The 22,538-nt window shown below is 37.8% G+C and overlaps 1 protein-coding gene and 1 long non-coding RNA gene across 4 annotated transcripts in view; one reads left to right on the top strand and one right to left on the bottom strand.

Moving 5' to 3' along the window:
• Nucleotides 1-15,714, bottom strand: part of ATG10 (autophagy related 10) — a 221,037-nt gene extending 205,323 nt beyond the window's left edge. The window contains exons 1-3 of one of the 3 annotated variants that reach the window (XM_037142957.2): nucleotides 15,607-15,659; nucleotides 9,968-10,248; nucleotides 2,159-2,278 (exon numbers count right to left, since the gene is read on the bottom strand). In XM_037142957.2, coding sequence (XP_036998852.2) covers nucleotides 2,159-2,278; nucleotides 9,968-10,072 — 225 coding nt within the window. In that variant the 5' untranslated portion in view covers nucleotides 10,073-10,248; nucleotides 15,607-15,659. Of the gene's footprint in view, nucleotides 1-2,158; nucleotides 2,279-9,967; nucleotides 10,249-15,606 lie in introns of those variants that run through there. The other 2 variants (XM_037142958.2, XM_037142960.2) reach the window with 2 other exon arrangements.
• Nucleotides 15,715-16,002: 288 nt separating this feature from the next.
• Nucleotides 16,003-19,211, top strand: LOC128627295 (uncharacterized). Its single transcript, XR_008391465.1, has 2 exons — nucleotides 16,003-16,066; nucleotides 18,885-19,211. It is a non-coding gene; the product is annotated as an uncharacterized LOC128627295 (long non-coding RNA).
• The last annotated feature ends 3,327 nt before the right edge of the window (nucleotides 19,212-22,538 follow it).

Raw genomic sequence — 22,538 nt, 5'->3', positions numbered from 1 at the left:
TTGCCCTCAGGCAGTAGAAATTTTCTCTCAACAGTGTTTTGTTTTGTTTTGATACTATCTTTGGGCTCACTCCCACATTAAAAAGAACTATCCTTAATTAAAGATGCAATTCTCACTCCAAAAGGTAGGAAACTTTCTTAACTCAGCAGACAGTGGCAGCAAACAAGAAGTTAGAGTTAGCCATACCCATACCTGAAGCCCAGGCCAGAACAAGAATATAAACAAGTCCTGGAACTAGTTTCAACAAATTTAGTGAAGAAACTTCTAACAGGTATAATTCCCTCCTGGAGATCTTCCCCAGTGCCCCACCACTCCCACAACAAACACACACACACACACACACACACACACACACACATGTGCACGCACATAGTCTACTCCAAGTTCCCTCCCTAACCTTCTCCTCCTCCATTCTGCTAGGTCACAGAAATGGTAACAGGAATCTATATCATTCTGCCTCAAGCTTAAGATAAAAGATAAATTCTTTTTTTTTTAACAAAACCTGGTGAAAAGGGAAAATTTCTTAGGAATAACCACACAAATTATTGCAGGTCAAAAGGGGGCAGGAACCTTTACTCATTCAATAAATAAACAACAGCCTGGCTGATATAGCTCAGTGGATTGAGAGCAGGCCTGTGAACCAAAGGGCACAGGGCACATGCCTAGTCAGGGCACATGCCTGGGTTGCAGGCCAGGTCCCTGGTTTGGGGCACACGAGAGGCAACCACACATTAATGTTTCTCTCCCTCTCTTTTTCCTTCCCTTCCCCTCTCTAAAAATAAATAAATAAAATCTTTTAAAAAATAAAATAAATAACCAACCAACAACCAATTATTTTATTTAATTATTATATATCAGAAGTATTAATATCAAGATAAAGAGGAAGACAAAGAGAACTTGTATCACCATTTCTCATTTCTCAAAGTGTTCATAAACTAATAGAGAAAAATATTACAAATAAAGCAACAAAAAATTCTGCACTGCCAGATGACCTCACTCTACCTAGAAGATTACAGGGAAACCAATGAAAATTTATGAAAACTAAAAGGATAAATTAGTGATTGAATAGTTACCAAATTAATATACAAAATTTAGCACTTCTTTTATATGTTGGCACATAATAATCACAGGTGAAATAATATGAACAAAACCTCAAACTCCATAGCAAATAAGATTATAAAATTCTCAGAAACAAAAATTAAGAAAAGGTGTCAGTAAGGTCATGTTACTCTGGAGCAGGAATGCCCTAAGGGCGGGCTTATGGGCTGTCCAGTCACGGAGTGACTGGGCTGGAATCCTCCAACCCCCAACCATCCCATGAGTCACCCTGTCAAAGACTAGACGACATCCGACCCAAGAAGAAATTATGGCTTCTCTCACCAGTGACACTCCAGATCTGATCAAGACCTACACCTCCCTGACCCAGTCCTGAATAACAGGAATCAGCTCAAAACTGTTCATGTTTCTCAGAGTACATATGGGAAACAGAGTCAATCAGCAGAGACTCAAGATTCATCACTTTTTCATGAATCAGATAAGATGTCAAGTAGAGAAAATTTACTCTCTGAGGAAGGGATTTCAAGGAATTCTTTAAAAGCTTTTGGCAAAGAACCTTACTAAATACATGTGTGAAAAATAAATGAGTGCATAGGCCTTTTAACTATTGTTACTAAATAAAACCAAAAGAATGTTCTGAAACGTGTTTACAGTACTAAAAAATTCTCAATTAACACAGTCCTCAGTATTTCAGAATTTGTGATTGTTTGACTGTGGCTTGATTTCAGGACTATCTTTTTCACTCTCTGGATGAAGATAGTTTCCTAAGAAAATTAATAGCGTAAACAAATGGTTGGAGGCACCACAGAAGCATCTATTTATATTCAGATAATTAATATGCTAAGCATCCTTATCTATTAAATTAAAGCAGGTCACCTAAAGACTTTTCTAGATAATACTTCATTAGCCTAATTATAATGAGTACATATAGTTGAAGTAATAAAATGAACATCTGTTTTAAAACATTTCTCAATTTAAGCCTTTTACTAAATCAAGCTAGCTTTCATACATTAGTTTCAATTACTAAGGGTTTACATGACCAAAAAAGAGAAAGAAAAAGAAAACCTCACCAAAATAGAAAAATAAAATTTTCTATTCTTACCTTTGAAGTTCTCCATTCCCAGCCATCACCTATCTGCTGTGAATGTTTGATAAATTCGGCACAATAATTCTGGAATGTTTTTTCTCCAAAAAACTCATCTTCTTCCATACTAAATGATAACTGCAACATAAAAACTAAGTATCAGCATCAGCTGTAGAATGAATACTGAAAGGAATGCTGCTAATTCACTTATTTATGTCAACAAACCAAAATTGGAATGTAAATGGAAAACGACCTCAGAGCCATTCCAAAAATTGTTTTTTCTTTCCATCTTTCTCATCCTATCTCCACTTTTTAATCAGAAAATACAAGTCCATGAATTTAGTTTCAAGAGCTTCCTTTTACCTCACTTCTTCTAAGCTAATGCGTCTCAGAACTTCCTTTTCTGCCCCTACTTCAGCTCTTATGTAGATGGTATGACAGTGACAGGCAGAGCTGAGCTGTTCTTTACATTTTATTAGAGAATTAACTCACTAACAAATGATGCTCTTAAGTCTGAAAATATTTGTTCAAGGTCCTACTTTATAAATTGTGTCTAAAAATGTAACAAATCAAGGAGTACCTGTACATTTGTTATGTAAATCTGTCTAAAACATAAAACATTGCTTATTAAAAGAGAATTTTAGAGCTGGAAGAAAACTCAGAATACGTAGTTCAAATTTCTCAATGAGAAAAGATTGACCAAGTGAATTCCCTTGTTCTCCTTAGTAACAGGCATCTTCAGGGCAATGTGGTTGACTGTTGACTGCTTACTTTGTCAAGCACTATACTAGATACTGCACATTCCCATTTAATCCTCACACAGTCCAGAAGTTGCTGTTATCCTCATTTGTCAAATGAAAAAGGCTGGTGTGACTCAGTGGGTTGGACACTTCTGCAAACCAAAAGGTTGCGGTTCAATTCCCAGTCAGAGTACATGCCCGGGTTGCAGGCCAGGTCCCCAGTTGGGGGCATACATAAGGCAACTGACTGACGTTTCTTGAACATTGATGTATCTCTCCCTCTCTATCTCCCTCCCTTCCTCCTGCTAAAAAATAAATAAAATCTTTTAAAATGAAAAAGTCAATGTAAACTGCTCAAGAATATAAATGAGAAAGGATGCAAACCTCAGTTTGGCTCCTGGGCCAATGGTCTGTCTATACTAGCTGATTCCCAGTCCACTGTCCTTTCTGGTTATTCAAATGTAGTATGATCCATATAAGAATTTGTTCATTCATCCAACAAATACAGTATCTACTAAGTGGTAGTCACTGTGCATAGGTAAAGGTTAGATATATAAAAATGAAAAATAAGTATAGCCCTCACCTTATAAGAATTTACATTGTAATAAAGGAGATAAGCAAAAATAATAACAATAATAATTACAGTATAAACTCTCTTAATCAACCTCCATTCAACCAACTTTGCCATATTAATCAACACACTGTCCATTCCCACTATAAAATAACTCATATCTACAGCATTCTGATTAGGAAGCAACCTCTACCCGCCTCAGTTAAGGGTACGTTCACAAACCACACTCTTGCATTATAATATAAGTATACTTTAATGAAATATTACACTAACCAAACCAATAAGATGTCATTTTAAAACACAGACAACTATTTATTTCTAAGATTTAAGGCCTTGGAAATACTTTATGAAAGTAAGTTTCCATTAGAAAAACACACTATTATTGAACTAGACGTGGATGAAGCAACGGAAACTGGTGGTGCTGGGGCATCACACCTGGAATTCTGCACTCGGACTGCTGCAATGAGGCGGAAGCTCTTTCGTTTAAACAGAACATCTAGAGGATACATTCTAGGTTCAGTTTAATCAAGAATAAACAAGTAAATTTCAATTAAGTACCCACACTTTTAAAAATGCCTTGGTTATACATAAAAAATTGGCAAATAAATGTATTTCTGTGTTTTGAGTTGAAACAAAATGTTCCAAGTATGCATTTTAACATAAAAGTAACATATTCTTTTTTTAACATATTCTTTTTTAATTTAATAAAAGAATCATTAGAATAAAGAAAATCAAACATTATTGGCATAAGTGTTTACAGGGGTTTATAGACTCTACTTTTCTGTAACTTATAAACCTTAAGCAGAAAGTATCTTAAATATTCTTCACCATTTTCCTTCATATCAAACTCCTTGCTTATCCATAACTCTTTGTTTGGCATGTATCACTTTTAACTTTACCTTTAATCAACATCTTCAATTAGCTGCTCAAGTCTCAATTCTGACAGCATTGCAAAGGAGGATTCCTATTTAAAGTCTATACAATAATGAAGTTATACACAGATTACAGTAGGCACAAGACGGATCCCTCACAAAGGAGGGATGGTGTGTATGTAATGCAAAAGTTTGGACTCTTTCACAGACAATAGGGAATAGGCACTTAGAGTTGAAAAGATCAGAATAAAAAAACCATTGGAAAGATGAAGGTATAGGTAAACAAGGCTCGATTCCTTTCACAACCACATCAAAATTGCAACTAAACTACAGAACAACCATCACTGGAGCCACCAGAGATAGAGATGAATGGAAGTCTGACAGCTGCAGAATTGGAGAGACCACATCCATCTTGACTAGTGGGAGGAAAGGACATACCTGGTGGATAAAAATTTGGAAGGGCTATCTCAGGAGCTAGAAGTCAGAGCCCCACACCAGGTCCCCAAGCACAGGGTTCCAGTACCAGGAAGATAAGTCTTCATAACTTCTGGCAAAAAACCAGCGGGAAATGAGTGCTGGGAGAAACTTCTAGAGTCCCAAGCAGTTCCACTTGAAGAACCCACACATGGACTTACTCAGACTCACTCCCTCTGAGTTCTAGAACTGGGGTAGCAGCTTGAAAGGCTGGAAGTGGAGAGGAAGTAAAGTGTCTGGCATCAAGGTGAGAGCTGGGAGACAGCTTTCTGACAGACACAGAGGTAGGCAGAGGCCATTATATCCTATCCGAACCACCCCCCACCCGACAGAGTCAAAGATCCAGCAGGTGGGTGCCACATCTGAAATTTCATTAACCTGGCTAACATGGTTTACTCCGCCATGGAGATCTCCTGAGACTCCATTCAACCCAAATTACAGGCTCACCCAAGCTGTTAACAGAGACTTTTCCGCATGAATGGCTGGTCAGATTGAACAAAATGAAAGATAAAAAATCATATGATCATATTAATTGATACAGAAAAAGTATCTGACACCCATTTATGATTTAAAATAAACTCATAACAAAGTGGGAATAGAGGGAACATACAACATAATAAAGGCCATGTATGACAAACCTATGACTAACATTATACTTGATAAATAGAAGCTAAAAGTGTTTTCCTTACATCAATAACAAAGCATAAATGACCACTTTCACTATTCTTATTCAACACAGTATTGGAAGTGTTAGCCACAGCAATCAGACATGAAGAAGAAATAAAAGGCATCCAAATTGGAAAGAAATAAGTAAAACTGTCATTATTTACAGATGACATAATACTACATATAGAGAATCCTGAAGATTCCACCAAAAATCTACTAAAATCGTAAATAAATTCAGTACAATAGCAAGTTACAAATTAAATATTCAGAAATTGGTTAAATTTTATACACCCATAATGAATTATCAGAAACTGAAACTAAGAAAACAATCCCATTTACAATTGGATAAAAAAAAAACACCTAGAAATCTAAACAAGGTTGTAAAAGATCTATACTCAAAAACGTATGACACTGAAGAAAGAATTTGAAGAAGATACAAATAACTGACAGTATATGCTGTGCTCATGGATAAGAAGAATTAGCATTGTTAAAATGTCCATACTGCCCAAACCAATCTATAGATTCAACAAAATCTCCATCAAAATACCAATGCTATTTTTCACAGAACTAGAACAAATAATCCCAAACTTTATATAGAACCATAAAGGACCAAAACAGCCACAACAATCTTGAGAAAGAAGAACAAATTAGGAGGTATTATCCTAGTTGATATCAAACTATACTGCAAAGCCAGAGCAATCAAAACAGCACAGTACTGGAATTAAAACAGACATATAGATCAATGGAACAGGATAGAGAGCCCAGAAATAAACCCACATCTATATGACCAGTTGAACATACAATAGGGTAAAAGCAGTCTATTCAATAAATGGTGTTGGGAAAATTGGATACATGGGAAAAAAATGAAACTAGACCACCTTCTCACACTACACACAAGCATGAAACCAAATGGATTAGAGACAAAAGTAAAACTCAAAACCATAAAAACCCTAGAAGAAAACAAAGGCAGTAAAGTCTCTGACATTTCTCTTAGGAATATTTTTTTTTATATATCTCCTTGGATGAAGGAAACATGAGAAAAACATTAAAGAAATGAGACTAAATCAAACTAAAAAGTTTACACACAGCAAAGGAAATCCTCAGGAAAATGAAAAGACAAACTATGGGAGAAAATATTCACAAATGATACAGCTAATAAGGGGTTAATATCCAATATTTATAAAGCACTCATACTATTCAACACACACACACAAAAAGATATCTAATCTAAAAATAGGCAGAGGACCTGAATAGACACTTCTCCAAAGAGGACATACTGATGACCAATAGACATATGAAAAGTTACTTAACATCACTAATCATCACAGAAGTCCAAATTAAAACCACAATGAGATATCACCTCATACCTGTTAGAATGGCTGTCATAACTAAATCAATAAATGAGTGTTAGTTAGGAAGTGGAGAAAAGCATCCTGGTGCATCCCTGGTGGGAATGCAGACTGGTGCAGCCACTATGGAAAACAGTATGAAGGTTCTTCAAAAAACAGGAAAGATGGAACTGCCTTATGACCCAGTGATTCCACTCTGAGTGTATATCCAAAGAAACCCAAAACACTAATTTGAAAGACTATATGCACCCCTATGTTCACTGCAGCATTATTTACAATAGCCAAGATATGGAAGCAACCCAAGTGCCCATCAACAGATAAGTGGATAAAAAACTGTGGTACATTTATACAATGGAATGTTACTTGGCCATAAAAAATAAAATAAAATCTTACCATGTGCAACAACATGGATGGTCCTAGAGGGTATTATGCTGAGTGAAATAAGTCAGACAGAGAAAGACAAATACCATATGATTTCACTTATAGGGGAATCTAAAGAACAAATAAACAAACAGACAAAATAGAAACAAACTCATAGATACAGAGAATTGATGATTGCCGGAGGGAGGGGAAGGGAGTTAGTGAGATGGGAAGAAAAAGTGATAGAATTAAGAAGTACAAATTGATGGCTACAAAATAGTCACAGAATGTAAAGTTTAGCATAAAGAATATAGTCAATGATATTGTAATAACTGTGTAGATGCCAGGTTATCAGGGGAATCACTTTGTAAATTATATAATTGTACAATTGTGCACCTGTTCAGGTGCATTGTATCCTGTGCACCTGAAACTAATGTAAAATAATACTGAATGTCAACTGTAACTGAAAAAAATTTTTGAAAAAAAAGATTTCATCCCAAAAATAAATAGATAAAAAGATAAATAAATAAATGCCTGTGGAATACCCAAGTGATGATAGCTAGCAGGCATTTTGGCATGGATCTGGAACTCAGAAAAAAAAGAAAGAAATATGGACATCTGGGCTGGAAACACGGATTGTAAATCAACATTACACAACTGACAACAGAACACATTCAATTACGCAGTAGAGGATGCCGCACTGGAATCTGAAAAACGAAATGGTACAGCCAGAGAAACAGTTTGCCAACTATGTGATGACCCTGATATATATTGAAAGATATTCAATAAAAAAACCCTGAATTTAATTCACAAAGAATACCAATATATCTTGGAACAGTTCATAAATTTCAAACAAACCCTCACTTAATAACAAAATTGAACTAAGTAAAAACACTCCATGCCCTAAGCCCTCCAGTTACTCGAGGTTCACTGAACTATTCAGAATGTTAGTTGAAACATAATATTTCACTCAGTAGCCACAGTTTATCTAATTAACACACTGTGCCACTAGCAAGATGAGTGAACATCAAAGCACTAATTAATATTTGGTTGAATACTTTTAAAATTATCTAAGGGCTGGACTTTGCTGAAGGATGTTATATACAGTAATACAAACAGTTAGGCCTTGATTACAAAATTAAAAACTGTACTATATTGAAGTGATATCCATTTCAATTCAAATCATTGTAATGTGCCTTAATGAAATTGTACTGAACAATCATTGTGTCTTCGCTCAAGTAAGAATATTTCACCTTGTTAAAAGTAAAAATATAATACAACATTTTTATATGTACTTTTCAAGTTGTAATACTGTCTGGTCCTCTTCTAAGTTCACAGACTAACAGAGGCAGGAATTAGAATCTTATAACTTCCTATTATGAAATGGCTTAAATTATGATAGAGACGATGACAACCACAACTGTAGCTTATTAAGTAATAATGGCAAAAATAATCCTTAATTTGCAAATGAAAAACCTTAGATGTGAACTGCCTGTTTCCCGTCTTGAGACATCTTAGACAGAACACAGGTGAATTCTCAGTAAAAAGGCGAATTCTCATTCTCATCGCATCCTAAACAATGAGCCTCTCCGTTCTTACAAGGAAAAGTTAGAAAAAAGAGCTGTTTTGTGTCATAAAGAATAAGTTAATACATCTATTTTGTTAGAGTCTCACTCTCGCCAAACAGCTGTCTGATTTTTTTTTAACTCAATCAAAACCTTTCTTTGGCTGCTTCAGCAGAGCCTACGGATTGGAAAGGCAGGAAACCTTTTTGCCCACCAACTGAAAGCAGTCTTTCTAAACTACAGGTCAGCCCTATGACCGGACAGTGTGAAGAAGCTTATCCTGATGTTATGAAATGTATCCTTTCAGAAAAGCAGCCCCAGTGCATTCTAACACCATGTATAATCATTGTTCAAATGACCCTTTTTAATTAAAAACATTTTTTCACTACTATGCTCCACATTTTTTACGTGGTTTTCAATCTAATGTGTGGAGAACTCAGACTTTTGGGGGGGGTCAGAGACATTTCTTTTGATGAATCTATAAATCAACGTGTATCAGTTATAAGGAAACTAAAACACCTTAAGAAATATAACTAAATTTCTGCAGAACTTAAGATCATTTATAAAAATGTGATTATCACAGAACATACTATGGATACCGTTATACATTAAAGATTATTTTTAGCTAATAAAAGTAAGCAACTTCCTCTGTACTTGTCCCTCCCTGCAACAGTTTTACATTATTGTAACTTTAGATTTAGACTCTTTCCTAACAAAGCATGCAATTACTTGCTAGACAGGTAAACTCAACCCATTACCTTTATGAGAATTTGGCTTAAATTCATTTAATGAGTTAATCACTTACCTAGCAGGGTTCTCGCACAATGGTCCTCAAATTTTAGAATGCAAAGAAGCACCCAGAGTACAAATGTAATTGTGCAATCCTAGGCCCAGACCAGAAGGATTACCTGATTTTGAAGGCCCCAAGTAAGCATTTATAATTAGCACCAGAAATACTTTTGAGGAGGAATAATGCTAGAAAATTGAGACCAAAAAAAAATAATAAAGGATCATTTTGATGGGGATAGTGAAGGGCCTGGACGTCAAAGCATTTGGCAGCTGAGGTGGGGCACAGAGGACATGGCCCAGGTAACCCAGTAAACAGGAAAGCAGCAAAAGGGAGGATGTGTGTTCAGTCAGGACAGCACCTGGACAGTAGGCTCAGTGTCCCCCTTCGGTTCCCACTGAAACATTCCCAAATCAAAGTTTAAATGAGATACAACACTGTACCTGGACTGGAATTGAGGGATCTTCAGTGGTAACTGCACTTGCTATGACCTTTGCAGTCTGAGTTCCAGTTAAAAAGAAGATAAGAGAACATCTCACTGTCCACATTCTATATTTCCTTCCGAAAAAAGAACCTGAGCTGCCCCCTCCCCTACTGGCTTCCAATGCACATTCATTCTCTTTCAAGGCAGCTGTCACCCAAAAATATAATGTTCATGGCCAGAAGTGGAAGGTGAAGTCAACTGGAGCACTGCACACTGTGATAGAAAGTCAGCAACAGGAAGCTGTGGGAATAGGATGAGCCTCAGAATAATTGCATCACCACCCTTTCCCGCAAAAAAACATAAATTATTTGAAATCACTTCCCTCATTATAAACACAGGAGCAAAAGATTAAACAATAAGAAAGGAAGGAACTTTTCTGAGTACAGAAAAGATCTATCCTTCATATATTTGGTTACACCTGTCACCCTGTTCTCCAACCCAACATGGAGCACAAGAATGTTCCAACATCCAGGTGTGGTGGAAGGGATGAAGGGAGCTCGCACACTCTGGCCAGGTCAGCACCATCCCTATACAAGTCCCTGTGCTGTCAACACAAAACCAAAAACATCAGTAACAGTACTGGGCCAATAAGAAGCTCTTGCCCCCTAAGAAAGATGAGCACCATGATAAAGAGGAAGATGGAAAGCCTGCTGCTGAAGTAGCCTTACACTGGGAATCAGAAGAAAAACTTCGAATATCTACTTTATGCACCCAAATAAAAAGGAAAAAGAAAAACCCACCTTCCAAAAGCAAGAGATGGTGGAGGAGAGGATCGTGTGTTGGAGGGAACAACAGCTGAGATTAAAAAGAAAACTGGATAAAGGAAAACTGGAAGGAACGCAAGCATGTCTTCACAATACAGATAAATTATTAGAGGCAACAGATGACAGTCTAAAAGCTGGAAAAAAATCTAATTAGTATTTTAGCACACACATGTGAGATCTCAAAACACACAGAAGGGAAAGGACCAAGATGAAAACAACACGTATTGATTGACAGAAGTACAAAGAACACAGATCTAACCTACAAACAACTGGCCTTGCTGAACTGAAATCGTATAAGCAAACATAAAATTGAAAAATTACTCCTGAGCTAGAAAAAAAAGGGATTAAAAAGATTTACTTCCAACAAAAAGGAATAAAAAAACAAACAAACAAGATTTATTCCCATTAGTTGAAAGAATTCACTATGTTTCTGAGAAAACAGTTGGAAAGAAACCTAAGTCCAGAGATAGACCAGTGGAATATCTCAAAAATAAAAATTTAAAGTAAAAACAAAAATGCATGCAGAAAAATCAGTTAACCTACAAAGAAACAAAATCAAGGGTAGCCTCACCCATCTGCTCGACAGCAAAGAGCAATAAAATGTCTAAACATCTGAGGGCTTCTGACTTAACCTTCTGTACCTTAATGCTTATAACAGAGCTAGGCACACTGTAAACATTAAATAAAAGTTGTAATAAGTCCAAGAAAAACTGAAAAATTTTAATGAATTTATTCTATCAGTACATATCCCTACCTCTTTATAGTATCTTTATCCTAATCAACTTTCAAGCCCATAGACAAGTTGTATCTCTTCCCATTTAACCAACACATTTATGACATCCAAGCTTTCTGATACCCATGTCATTACTTGTACCAGAAGGTTATCATCTCTTAATATAAAACGAGATTTCTCTGAAAATACATGAAAAGTTGTTCCACCACTAGTTTGAGCTGATCCACTAGCTCAAACTCTCTTGCTGTCTTTGAATAGAGGGACTTAACTTTAGTCAGAACCAAGAATGGCCAAGAATAATGCTATATTCAACAAGCAAAAAGGTAAAGAAGATGATTAACACTGTTTTATAAGCTACAGACTCGGTGTTAGTCTAAATGTAGATAATAGAGCTGTTTTTCAAATATACCACCAAGTACCGTTACATTTTTTGAAAAGAAAATAAGTGGTTGGATATTTTTGTAACAGAATCGACAATTCCTTTAGTTTTTTCTTTTTGCAAAGTTTTCGCTGAAGACTAGATTAATGTGCCTTTTTATCTCCACAAGCTTTTTATTCATTCACTCAGCATCTATAATATCCTAGTGCTTTCTATGTGTGTCCTTATAGAAAGGAATATCAAACTTTTCCTGGTGAAATCAGAAAAGACCCCCCAAAAAAGGGAGTCTGGAAGGCCTGAGTTCCATTTCTGAAGAAGTGAATTTTGAATCTGAATAAGGGCCTAAAAAGTGGAGACAAAGAAAGGCACGCCCAAAAGATGGAACAGCTCCTGTAAGACAAGGCCTAAAAAGAGTGTGCTAAATTTTAAAAAATTTTAAAAGTGGTGGTAGATGGAGCATAGGCTGGTAAAATATGAGCAGATGAGGTTCAATGGTTCCCAGCATAAGGAGGGACCAGTTTTAAAGGAGCTGTTTGGAAATGAGTGGGATCATACTTGGCTATGACAGAAAGCAGGGGCTACATTTTTGTTATCGCTGGTTAATGTTTGGGAATGAGGTACAATAAGCATCCTACAAGGTATGAGACAGTCCCATAAAAATGCCACTTAAGACCCCTTTGAAAAAACATTGGGAAGTAGGCTAGGGTTTAGCGAAGTCCAGAGAAATTAACTCTAGGGTTTCTTAGCCTAGTTTTGAAATCTATCACAAGCTACATTTCACTCACAAAACATTTACTTCCAAAGAAGCTGTGTTTTTTCCTGAACAAGTAGAATGCTGTGTTCTTTCCTCTGACCATCATGAACCTGAGAACTTAGTTGTGGTCCATCTTTAACAATTATACAACTTTTCATGGTATGTATTTCAGTATACTACACTCCAGTCTTTCTATTCAAGCTTTCTATTTTCAAGACCCTGATTTATCTTTATTTTGTATGTTATTATGTTATATATAGATTATAAGCTAACTCAAATACTTTTAGAAACAAATAGTGATAAATTTTAAAATATAAGCAACAAACTAAAATGGAGAACAGGAAGAAAAGAATATTAGATAGTACAATAGGAAAAAATGTATTGAGTCCTTAAAATCATCCTGGAAGAACTTTCAGCAACTTTTCAAGATGAATATAATGTACGGTCTTTGCCTCGACAATTTGTAATCGAATTTGTAAGAAAAGATTCAAACTGAAAAGACCATTAGAAATAAAAGACAGCAAAATCTAGTGATAAATTGTTTAACCACTGTTTAAAGAATATGGATTAAAATAATAATTCTAGTAGCATGTATTGAGCTCTTACAACATGTCAAAAACTGTACCAACTTGTTGAAACTTCATTGAAACCCTGAGGTACTTACTATGATTTTCTCCATTTTACAGATGAGGAAATTGGGACAGAGAGGTTATGTAATTTGTCCAAGGTAACACAGCTGTTAAATGTGGCGATTTGACCTAAGTCAGTCTGAAGTTATACTTCAGATAATTCTTGAATTAATTTTAAGAATTATAAGAAGATACTGAAAGGAAGAAGTACAATAAATAATTGGATGACAAGGATTATTCGTGGGTAGAGGTGGTAGAATGAGTTTGAAATGAGGCAGGGTAGACAGGAAAAGAGTCTAACTGGGGCATACAGATTATAAAATACAAGAAAAAAGGGGGGCAGTTTACAAATACTCTTAAAACTCTGTAAAAATATTCCATTTAAGCAGTGACCAACAGGAAACCATTGCAGGTCAATGGCTGAGCTCAAAAGAGATGACTAAAAAGTTTTTCTCTGAAAGCTATTATATGACAGTGATAAATTCACTTTAGTGAAGTCTCTTCCTGGGTCCCACAAACCTAGGAAGGAGGTCAAGCCCTTAAGGTTTGGGGTGCCTCGTACATTAGCGGAGACTCTGATTCTGCAGTTTTTAGCAACCTTTCCCTAATCTGGATGCTTTTAGGTAGGGTTTATTCTCTATTCCCCTACTTTCCAATCATTTTATACTCAGCCTGCTTGACACTTGAAGACATCTGTTTTCAAGGGATAATCACCAAATAATCTCTATGGTGCTTTGTTGTTATGATTCCCTAAGTGTATGATTCAAACCATGCTTCTAGACTCCCAAAACACATTTCTGGAGTTCAATGATATTAATAAAATCAAGCCCAGTCTTAAATAATCTACGTACATAAACTTTACCCTCTTGCTTTTCCTAAGGGGTTGGGTATCTTGTCTCGTAGATATGTAAGCATTAGGAACAGCTACCACTTTATAATTTGTCACAAAACATGTTTGCCCAACTCAATGGCTTCATCATATAGTAAAATCTCAGTTAACCTTATCCTAAATAAAGGGGGAAAGGAAGTGGGGAGGAGAGAAAAGTGGGTGGGGAAATAATCTGGTAACTTCCACCTCCAAATGAAGCCATTTGAGAACTGGTGGAAACTGCTTCCACTAGTTTCCTCCATTAAAGTATCAGTAACAAACTTAAACCTTGTAACTGCAAGACTTTCATTCGAATTTCCCAGTACTCAACATTGGGGGGGGGGGAGTTGGGTGTCAAGTTTTCATTTTGTAAATGTTTCTTCTTGTCCACATTCGACCCTTCAGAAGCAAGAAGGAAAGGTCCCACGACGTAGCTGAGTATGAAACAGGGCTGTGTTTTCCAGTCCTGAAAAGTACAAATGTAAGCCCTTGCCACTAAGTGGAAGCCACTGTCAGATTGTAATGTTTTAAAACTTAGAAACATGATTCATAAAAACAAAGTGAACCTGTACCAAAGATTTATTGAACTTACAGTGAAGGAACAAGCTGAATGGTAAAAATTATAAAAATCTTGGAAATAGGGCAATAAAACCACAACCTTCTGTATTTTGTTCTCCCACTGAGAAATAATTTGCATCTCAAACAAGAAAAACAAAAAAGTAACTACACAGCTGGGGCTGTAATCAATATTATGTCAAGCAAAGTACAGTCCCCTAAATAACGAATTCGTCCGCAGGTGGGCGTGTTAGAGACCAGACTCCATTTTGACTTTGAAAAGATATGTAGCTATCCTTTTGCCTTTCCGAAATGTCTTTTTATTTTAACCACAGTGTTTCTATAAATCAGTTAACTATTCCTGCACGCCCCACCCTCTCGTGATTTCAGATGCTATGAGTACACAGGTTACTTGGGGGAGGGGGGGGAGGGGTAGTTTATACATGTTAGGTTATTCCTTCTGACAATCCACCTGAAACCCCTTCAAGCTAAGTGGGGCTTGCCCACTGTACTTTCCAGTAATTTAATGCCCTTTGTTTCAAGGTTACAAGGATAAAGACTTACTATTCCCTAGCAAGCTTTAACCACAAGGCATTAACTACCAAAGTCGACGGGGAGGCCCAAGCAGCGGCCCCAGAGCGCGCACGGCCCGGCCCAGCCCAATCCCCGGGAAAGGGGGCTCCTCCCCCCACTCCCCACCCCGGACCACGGATCACTCCGAAATGCAGCTCTGCCGCAACAACGGGTACAGTGCCTGCATTTCTCCAGCGGACGCCCCTTCCCCGGCCTTTTGTTCGGGGCTGGGCTCGTCCCCGCCCACCCACCCCCGCCCCTTCCCCGAGTCTCCGAGTGTAGAAGGCCGTGCGGGGAGCCGGTCTGGGAAGAGGCGGCCCGTAAAGACTCTGGGAATACTCACCCCGCTCCGCTCGGCCCGGCCCAGCCGCCCAGCCCCGGGAGGGCGGGGCGACAGGGCTGGGGGAGGGGAGCCAGGGCGAGGTACCCTTAACTGCACAGGCTACCGCCCCGCCTGCGGCCTCAGGGAGGAGTGGGACGACCCCAGGGAACCACAGGGTGGTGGCGTAGGAATAGAGCCACGGTGGAGGGAGGTACAGCAGTGGAGCTGCCCAGCCCCTCCGTCAGCCCCTCCCCCAGCTGCCGCCGCCGCGCGCAACCCAGTTGGAGCATGCGCGCAGCGCCTCCCGCGCACCAGGATGCTGGGCTAGAGCTGAAGGCTGACACTCTAGTCCCCGCGCGCTAAGCGAGGGCCTGGAGGTGTGACCTCCAAGTTGGCCAGTCCCCGCCCCTCACGTCTCCGGCAGTCCCCGGAACGGAAGTCTGTACGCTCTGGGAAGCACAAAGGCGGCCCACTGACGGAGGTGGGGGATTCAAGCTGAAACCAGGGGGGCGTCTGCAAACTATCGACATTAGCAAAATAGCCGAAAAATGAAAGGATGACCAGTGGAGATAGAGTAGAGCTAGAACAGGACTGAACTATGCAGTGCCACTAGCATCTAAGAGCTTGGAGAACCACGCCAGCTAACAGAGGAACACTGCAAAGGCCCAAGCAGGACTAACCAGTCCCCACCTCCTGTCCCCCGCTATTAAAACGAAAGGACCAAACTGAAGCACCGACGTAGAAATTAGAAATCGAATTGATAATCCACGCCACATATATCAGAAAGAAAAAAAAATCTAGCAGCAGAATTAAATTAGGGGGAAACGGTGGGATAAAGAAAAAGCTGGCGAAAGATGTAGGAGAATTAAAGGCGATCTAACTGAAATACGGAAAATGCAACAGCAGACATTTGAGGGGAAACTAGCATCTGCTTCTTTTAACACAGCAGAATCAAACTAGTGTGAAAAGTAAAGAGTAAACACAGGCAAGGAATGAAAGGAAAACCTGCCTTCAAAAGTACAGGGCATGGTTTTTATCTCGTATGAGAGTTATGTTAAAAGTCACCATTAGAGAAAGGTACATTAGGTGACAGGTATGTGGGACTCTAATGTACTATGTTTGCAATTTCCTGTGAGTCTGTAGTTACTGAGAATAAAAAGGACTTAAAAAGGGACACTGATCAATGGTGACTAGGGGAAAGGGCTACCAAAGAGAAGCATGAGGGGATTTGGAGTGGGGGCGGGGTGGTAGAACTGTTTTATATCTTCATTATGTTAGTCATTATACCACTGTTTTGTTTACCAAAACTCATAAAAAGGATAGATTTTACTGCATGTAAAATAGTTTTAAATTCAATTTTTAAATATATACTGCTGGTAGAGATGAATTTCCTAACATGTTGCAGTAGCTATGGATGTAAATTAGATGTTTTATGATCAATATGGAAATAAAAATTGTGTTCTATGATTATATATCACATTTCTTAGCTTAGAGCTTGTCTTATTTAATGATTCTAATGTAGAGAAAATTTTGTTCTTTAATGTGGCATGGCTATCTTTACGAATCGGGAATTAATTTTCATTGTAGGATTCACTGTGTATTGATATTGGTGTGTTATAATGATGTTTACATTAAGATAAATTGAGTTTGCAGCTTGGAGAGCCTTTGTACATATTTAATTCAGAAAACTGCCCAAAATTTAGGCCAAATCAGATGTTGCTCCTAAGGCAGTGACTCTCTTTAGCTTCTCTCTTAAAATAAATAACAACATACAGTCTCACAGCCCCTTCATCTGCATTATCTCATTAGAGAGACAGGAGTCACCCTGTGAAGAGGGCACCACTTTGGAGCCAAGGAGACATAGAGCAAGCTTTATTTCTGACACTTACTTGGTATGTAGATTTCATATAGCCACTTAATCTGAATCTTAGCATCTATATTTCTATAAAATAGAATTAGCAATAATCCCAGTTTTGCAGAGCTGTGGAGAACAAAAAGATATATATTTTCAAATTTATTGGATTGATACACAGAGGCAATGGCATAATACAAATATTATTATGATCATGTAATCTCTGTTTTCCTAACCTGGAAAAATGGCCAAGTACGAACAACATGTTAAAGTATGACCTCATTTATGTTCCTATAGGAAAACGGTAAAGCTTATAACCAAAAATTAATAATGGTTATCCCTAAGTAAAGGGATTATGAATTACTTTTGTTTTTCATACTTATTTTTTATATTTCAGATTTAATTAGTATCAATTTTTTTACTTTTATTGTTTTTATTACTTTTTATAATAAAAATAAAGAATGCTATCCTCAATTTAAAAAATTAATATTGAGGCCCTGACTGGGTAGTTAGTTAGGGCATCGTCCTGATACACCAAGGTTGTGGGTTCAATCTCCTGTCAGAACACATACAAGAAGCAACCAATGAATGCATAAATAAGTAGAACAACAAACTGATGTTTCTCTCTCTTTCTCTTTCCCCACTCCCTTCCCTCTTCCTATGTCTCTCTCTATAATTAATAAATTTAAGAAAAATAAAAATTAGCCCTGGCTGGTGTAGCTCAGTGGATTGAGCACGGGCCTGCGAACCAGACAATCGCGGTTCGATTCCCAGTCAGGGCACATGCCAGGGTTGCAGGCAGGTTCCCTGCAGGCCAGTTCCCAGCAGGGGACGCACGAAAGGCAACCATACATTGATGTTTCTCTCCCTCTCTCCTTCCCTTCCCCTCTAAAGATAAATAAATAAAATCTTTTAAAAAAATAAATAAATAAATATAAAAATTAAAAACAAATAAACATTGAGAAAAATAAATAAATAAAAATTAACATTGCCATCTGTGATTTTAAATGAGAGCAAATTATTTATGATCTTAACATTACTGAATATGTAGTTGACACAAAGAAAGGAATGTTATCTTCATACAGATTATATCCTGTTGCTCTATAAATGGAATAACAATGGAGGTAAAGAGGTCAACTTCAAAGAAAAGCCAAAATGTGATGGTCATCAAAGGATGATTATAGGACATTCCAAATGTGTGATTTCCTACCTTCTGCAACCCAGAGATGGCTATGGAGAATGCCCCTATACGGTTCAGTCTTCTTCACATTGTAACAGTGGAAAATTGTAATGGTGGAAATTGTAACCCACTCTAACATTTTTTTGACAGTGTTTCTGTAAGTGCTGACTCTGATTAATGTGTAGCTTATCGATGAACAGCATGTTTGTATAAGTATCCTAGGGAATAATTTCCAAAGATACAGACTTTGACCTTCAAGCATCTCAGTTCCAGGAGATTTGCTGACCGTCAACCATGGAGCCAGGATGACGTGAAGCCAGGATGACTGCACTGGGATGACGCACACCGGACCATCATTTGCTTTATCAGAATGGACTGTGCTTGTCTGCACGTAGAGAACTTTTCATCCCCCTCCCTTAATTTCTTTGTTCTATTCCCTGCTTCCTCCTTATAAAAATCTCTGCCTCCACTGACAGGTGGAGATGGGCTTTGAGATATGAGACCCCCATCTTCCCAGGGGATGGGCTTTGAGACATGAGTCCCCCATCTTCCAGATGGCCAGCACCTGCAAATAAACCACTTTCCTTTACATCAGCACCTGCCTCTTGAGTACTGGCTTTTGTAGCGACAGGTAGCCTGACCTGCTTTCAGTTACAAAATTAGAGGGCTGATAATGTAAGTTTGTAGGCATAGATCGTAAAAGAATGTAGAGACATCATTATTCCATATATACTCAAGGTACATTAAAAGGTACATTATGTAACATAAGTAGTGATGGGGGAAAAAAAGGACACCATGAAAAATGTCCAGTTCCATTGTAATTGTAATGTTGTTAAAATGCTAAATGTGAAGTGAAACAGGACACTGTTGAGTAGTATTGCTACTGCTTTTAATGTAATGTTTGACTGCTTTGTATTATGATGCTTTTAAATTTTTTTTTAAGATTTTATTTTTAGAGGGGAGTGGAAGGAGAAAGTGTGTGAAACATTGATCAGTTGCCTCTTGCATATGCCCCAACTAGGGACTGGTCCACAACCCAGACATGTGCCCTGACTGAAGATCGAACCAGCAACATTTGCAGGAGGATGTTCAACCAACTGAGCCACACCTGTCAGGGCTGATGCTTTTCAATATTTATGCTGTTTGGTGTATGTAATACAGAAGAGGTAAATCTTATTTCCATATAGACTTGACTCTGATATTAGCACTCAATACACACACCACACTTTACTTGGGTTAGTCAGATGTTCAGTATGGTCAGTGGGAAAATAGTGGGATTTTGCTTCTTTGATTTGTCATGGTGGCCTCATGAGGATGCTCTGTAGCACGGGTGAAGTACAGCACATGAAAGGACCAGTAAAGAATTGAAATACTTTCTTATACACTAATTCCAATACAGCTGTTCAACCAGAAGTTAATGGCTTGTGTGATGCTTGGTCTAGAGATTCCACCAATCTGAATCTGCCTGTGGCTCCAGCTGGGCAGACAGGTGTGTGGACAGCTGTGTGGTGCTAGAGGGCATGTCCCTAGAATGAGAACATCAATCCAGATGATATGAAAACGATCCACACGTGAGCTGTGTCTTTGTGACATCACTATGTGCTTTCAACAAATGCTTTTGCTAAGTAGAATGTAAGTTATCGCATTTCTTCAGTTTTCAGAAATCTAACTAAAACAATCTGGATTGGCATATCCAAAAGGCAACATCCATTCAGCAGTTTAGTGTATAAGTCCAGAACTCACGGAAGAGGTCAGCCTGAAAATATGTACAGTGAAGTTATCTCCTACACTTACTTAACTTATATTCACTCTACTATGTGTGCTTGGCAAAAAAACAAAAACATATTTTTCTTATAACTTGGCCCTTAAATGCAAGCCAACAACTTCATCTGGTATTCTACTCAAGAAACAGCCTTCTGTTCCAATAGCAGAGGAAAGCTGGCTGTGTAGGATTTCTTGATTGAAAGTATATATATTCAAAATCATGTGTACAGTATTCAGAGTTTTTCAAAGGTACTTTTAACTCTATTCTTGCCTTTCACACTGACTTTAGATCCTAACCCCCTCAGAAAAGTCACTCCTCTGTATTAGAGTATCATTGATATACAGGTGATAGTTGAAGCCATGGTCACAGAATACACCATACAGGACAGTATACAGACTGAGAAGAAAAGAGATTCAGGGAGTTTGAATCTTAAGAACACCAATATTTTAAAAGGAGATTAAAAAGTACAAACTTCCAGTTATAAAATAAATCACAGGGATATAATGTACAGCATAGGGAATATGAGGTCTGTCCAGAAGTTATCCAGCCATGTAATATGAAAAATAGATACATTTATTGAAAAAGATACAAGATACAAGAAACTTGAATGTAGGACAATGACACCTCAGTCTCCTTCAAAGTAGACAACTTGGGACCTCACAGTTCTCCCAATTGCCATCAGCTGCCCGGTCATATTTACCTGAATCTCACTGATGGTCTGAAACCTCTTCCCTTTCAAACGTAATTTTCGTTTTGGGAAAAGCAAGAAGTCATAGGGTGACAAAACTGGGCTGTAGGGTAATTGAGTCACCTGGGTGATTTGATGTTTTGTGAAAAACTCTACATGAGACATGATGCATGAATGGGTGCATTGTCGTGATAAAGCTGCCAATCACCAGTTGCCCATAGCTGTGGACTTCTAAATCATCCAAATCATTTCCATGAAGGAATGTTCAAGCTTAACACAAAATCTGATCCAGATTTGTTGCTCTACTTGCTCAGTCATTTTAAATGCAATGGCCACACAGTATATGTGCTCACTCAACAGCATTTACTCTCCCCACTGACTAGAAGACTGAAGTCATCATTGTTCACACATGCACATTCCAGTCCACTCTCCTTGGCAGGTTACACTGATGTCACACAAACCATTTTTGTTATATTAACAATGGCTGGACTTTTTCTGGACAGACCCTGTATAGTTAATAATATAATAACTTTGAATGGTGACAGATGGTAGAATTATTATGATGATTACTTTGTAAGATATATAAATGTTGAATCAGTACATTGTACACTTGAAAGTAACATAAATTGTATGTCAAGTATAATTTAAAAAATAAAATATAGTAAAAGAGAAGGGAAAAATAACATAGCTAAAAAATTCCACAAAGATTCTAAGAGATTTAGGAGAGGAACAGAAAAGACTAGTGCAATCAAAAAAATAAAAAGAAAAGAAAAAAACAAGAAGAAAGTTTCCAGAGCGTTGTTAACAACATCAAAAATAAAGCAAAAAAAAAAAATAAGTAAGATAAATACTGAAAAGTGACTACTGGATTTGGAAATTTCGACATTGGTAAAATCAAGTCTGATGACGTGGTGTCCTAAACCAGTGTCTGATGGGTTACACAGAGGATGGGACTTTGAAACAATAAATAAAAGCAACAGAACAGGGAAGCAGCAAGGAAGCAGAGGCCTCAAGCTTCTCTGTAAAGAGGAGAAGATAGGGTGTTGGCACAGAATCAGAGCCAAGGTGTGTGGGGGTACGCTCTGGTATTTCATTTTTTAAGTGGGTGTAACTCAAAACAGTCCTTAAACCAAGCACAAAAACTTAAGGGGAAGATGGGATAACTGAGGCTACACAATCCCCAAGGAAAAAGAAAGGGGTTGAGTCTCAAGTGTAATTTGCATAACAGGAAGAAAGGCCAAGGAGAAAGATGTAGCGATAAGAGTGGAAACGACTGCCTTTGTATCTGGGAGGGAAGAAATGCTGCCGGGGAAGAGTTAAGGAAAGTTTATTTCTGATAGTTCCTACGTTCTCTGTGAAATGACAAATTAACAAAGCCATTTTCTGAAAGAGAGGAGCTTAACAGTTTTCAAAGGAAATAAGAGAAGTGAGAAACAGTACACAGGATTTGAGGGTATAGTTAAGACTG

Source organism: Artibeus jamaicensis, unplaced genomic scaffold (assembly GCF_021234435.1).
Source record: "Artibeus jamaicensis isolate MK-2021 breed Jamaican fruit bat unplaced genomic scaffold, CSHL_Jam_final contig_373, whole genome shotgun sequence".
NCBI classification, from domain to species: Eukaryota; Metazoa; Chordata; class Mammalia; order Chiroptera; family Phyllostomidae; genus Artibeus; species Artibeus jamaicensis.
Note: the sequence above shows the minus strand (reverse complement) of the source record. Positions and strands in the feature narration are given on the sequence as shown.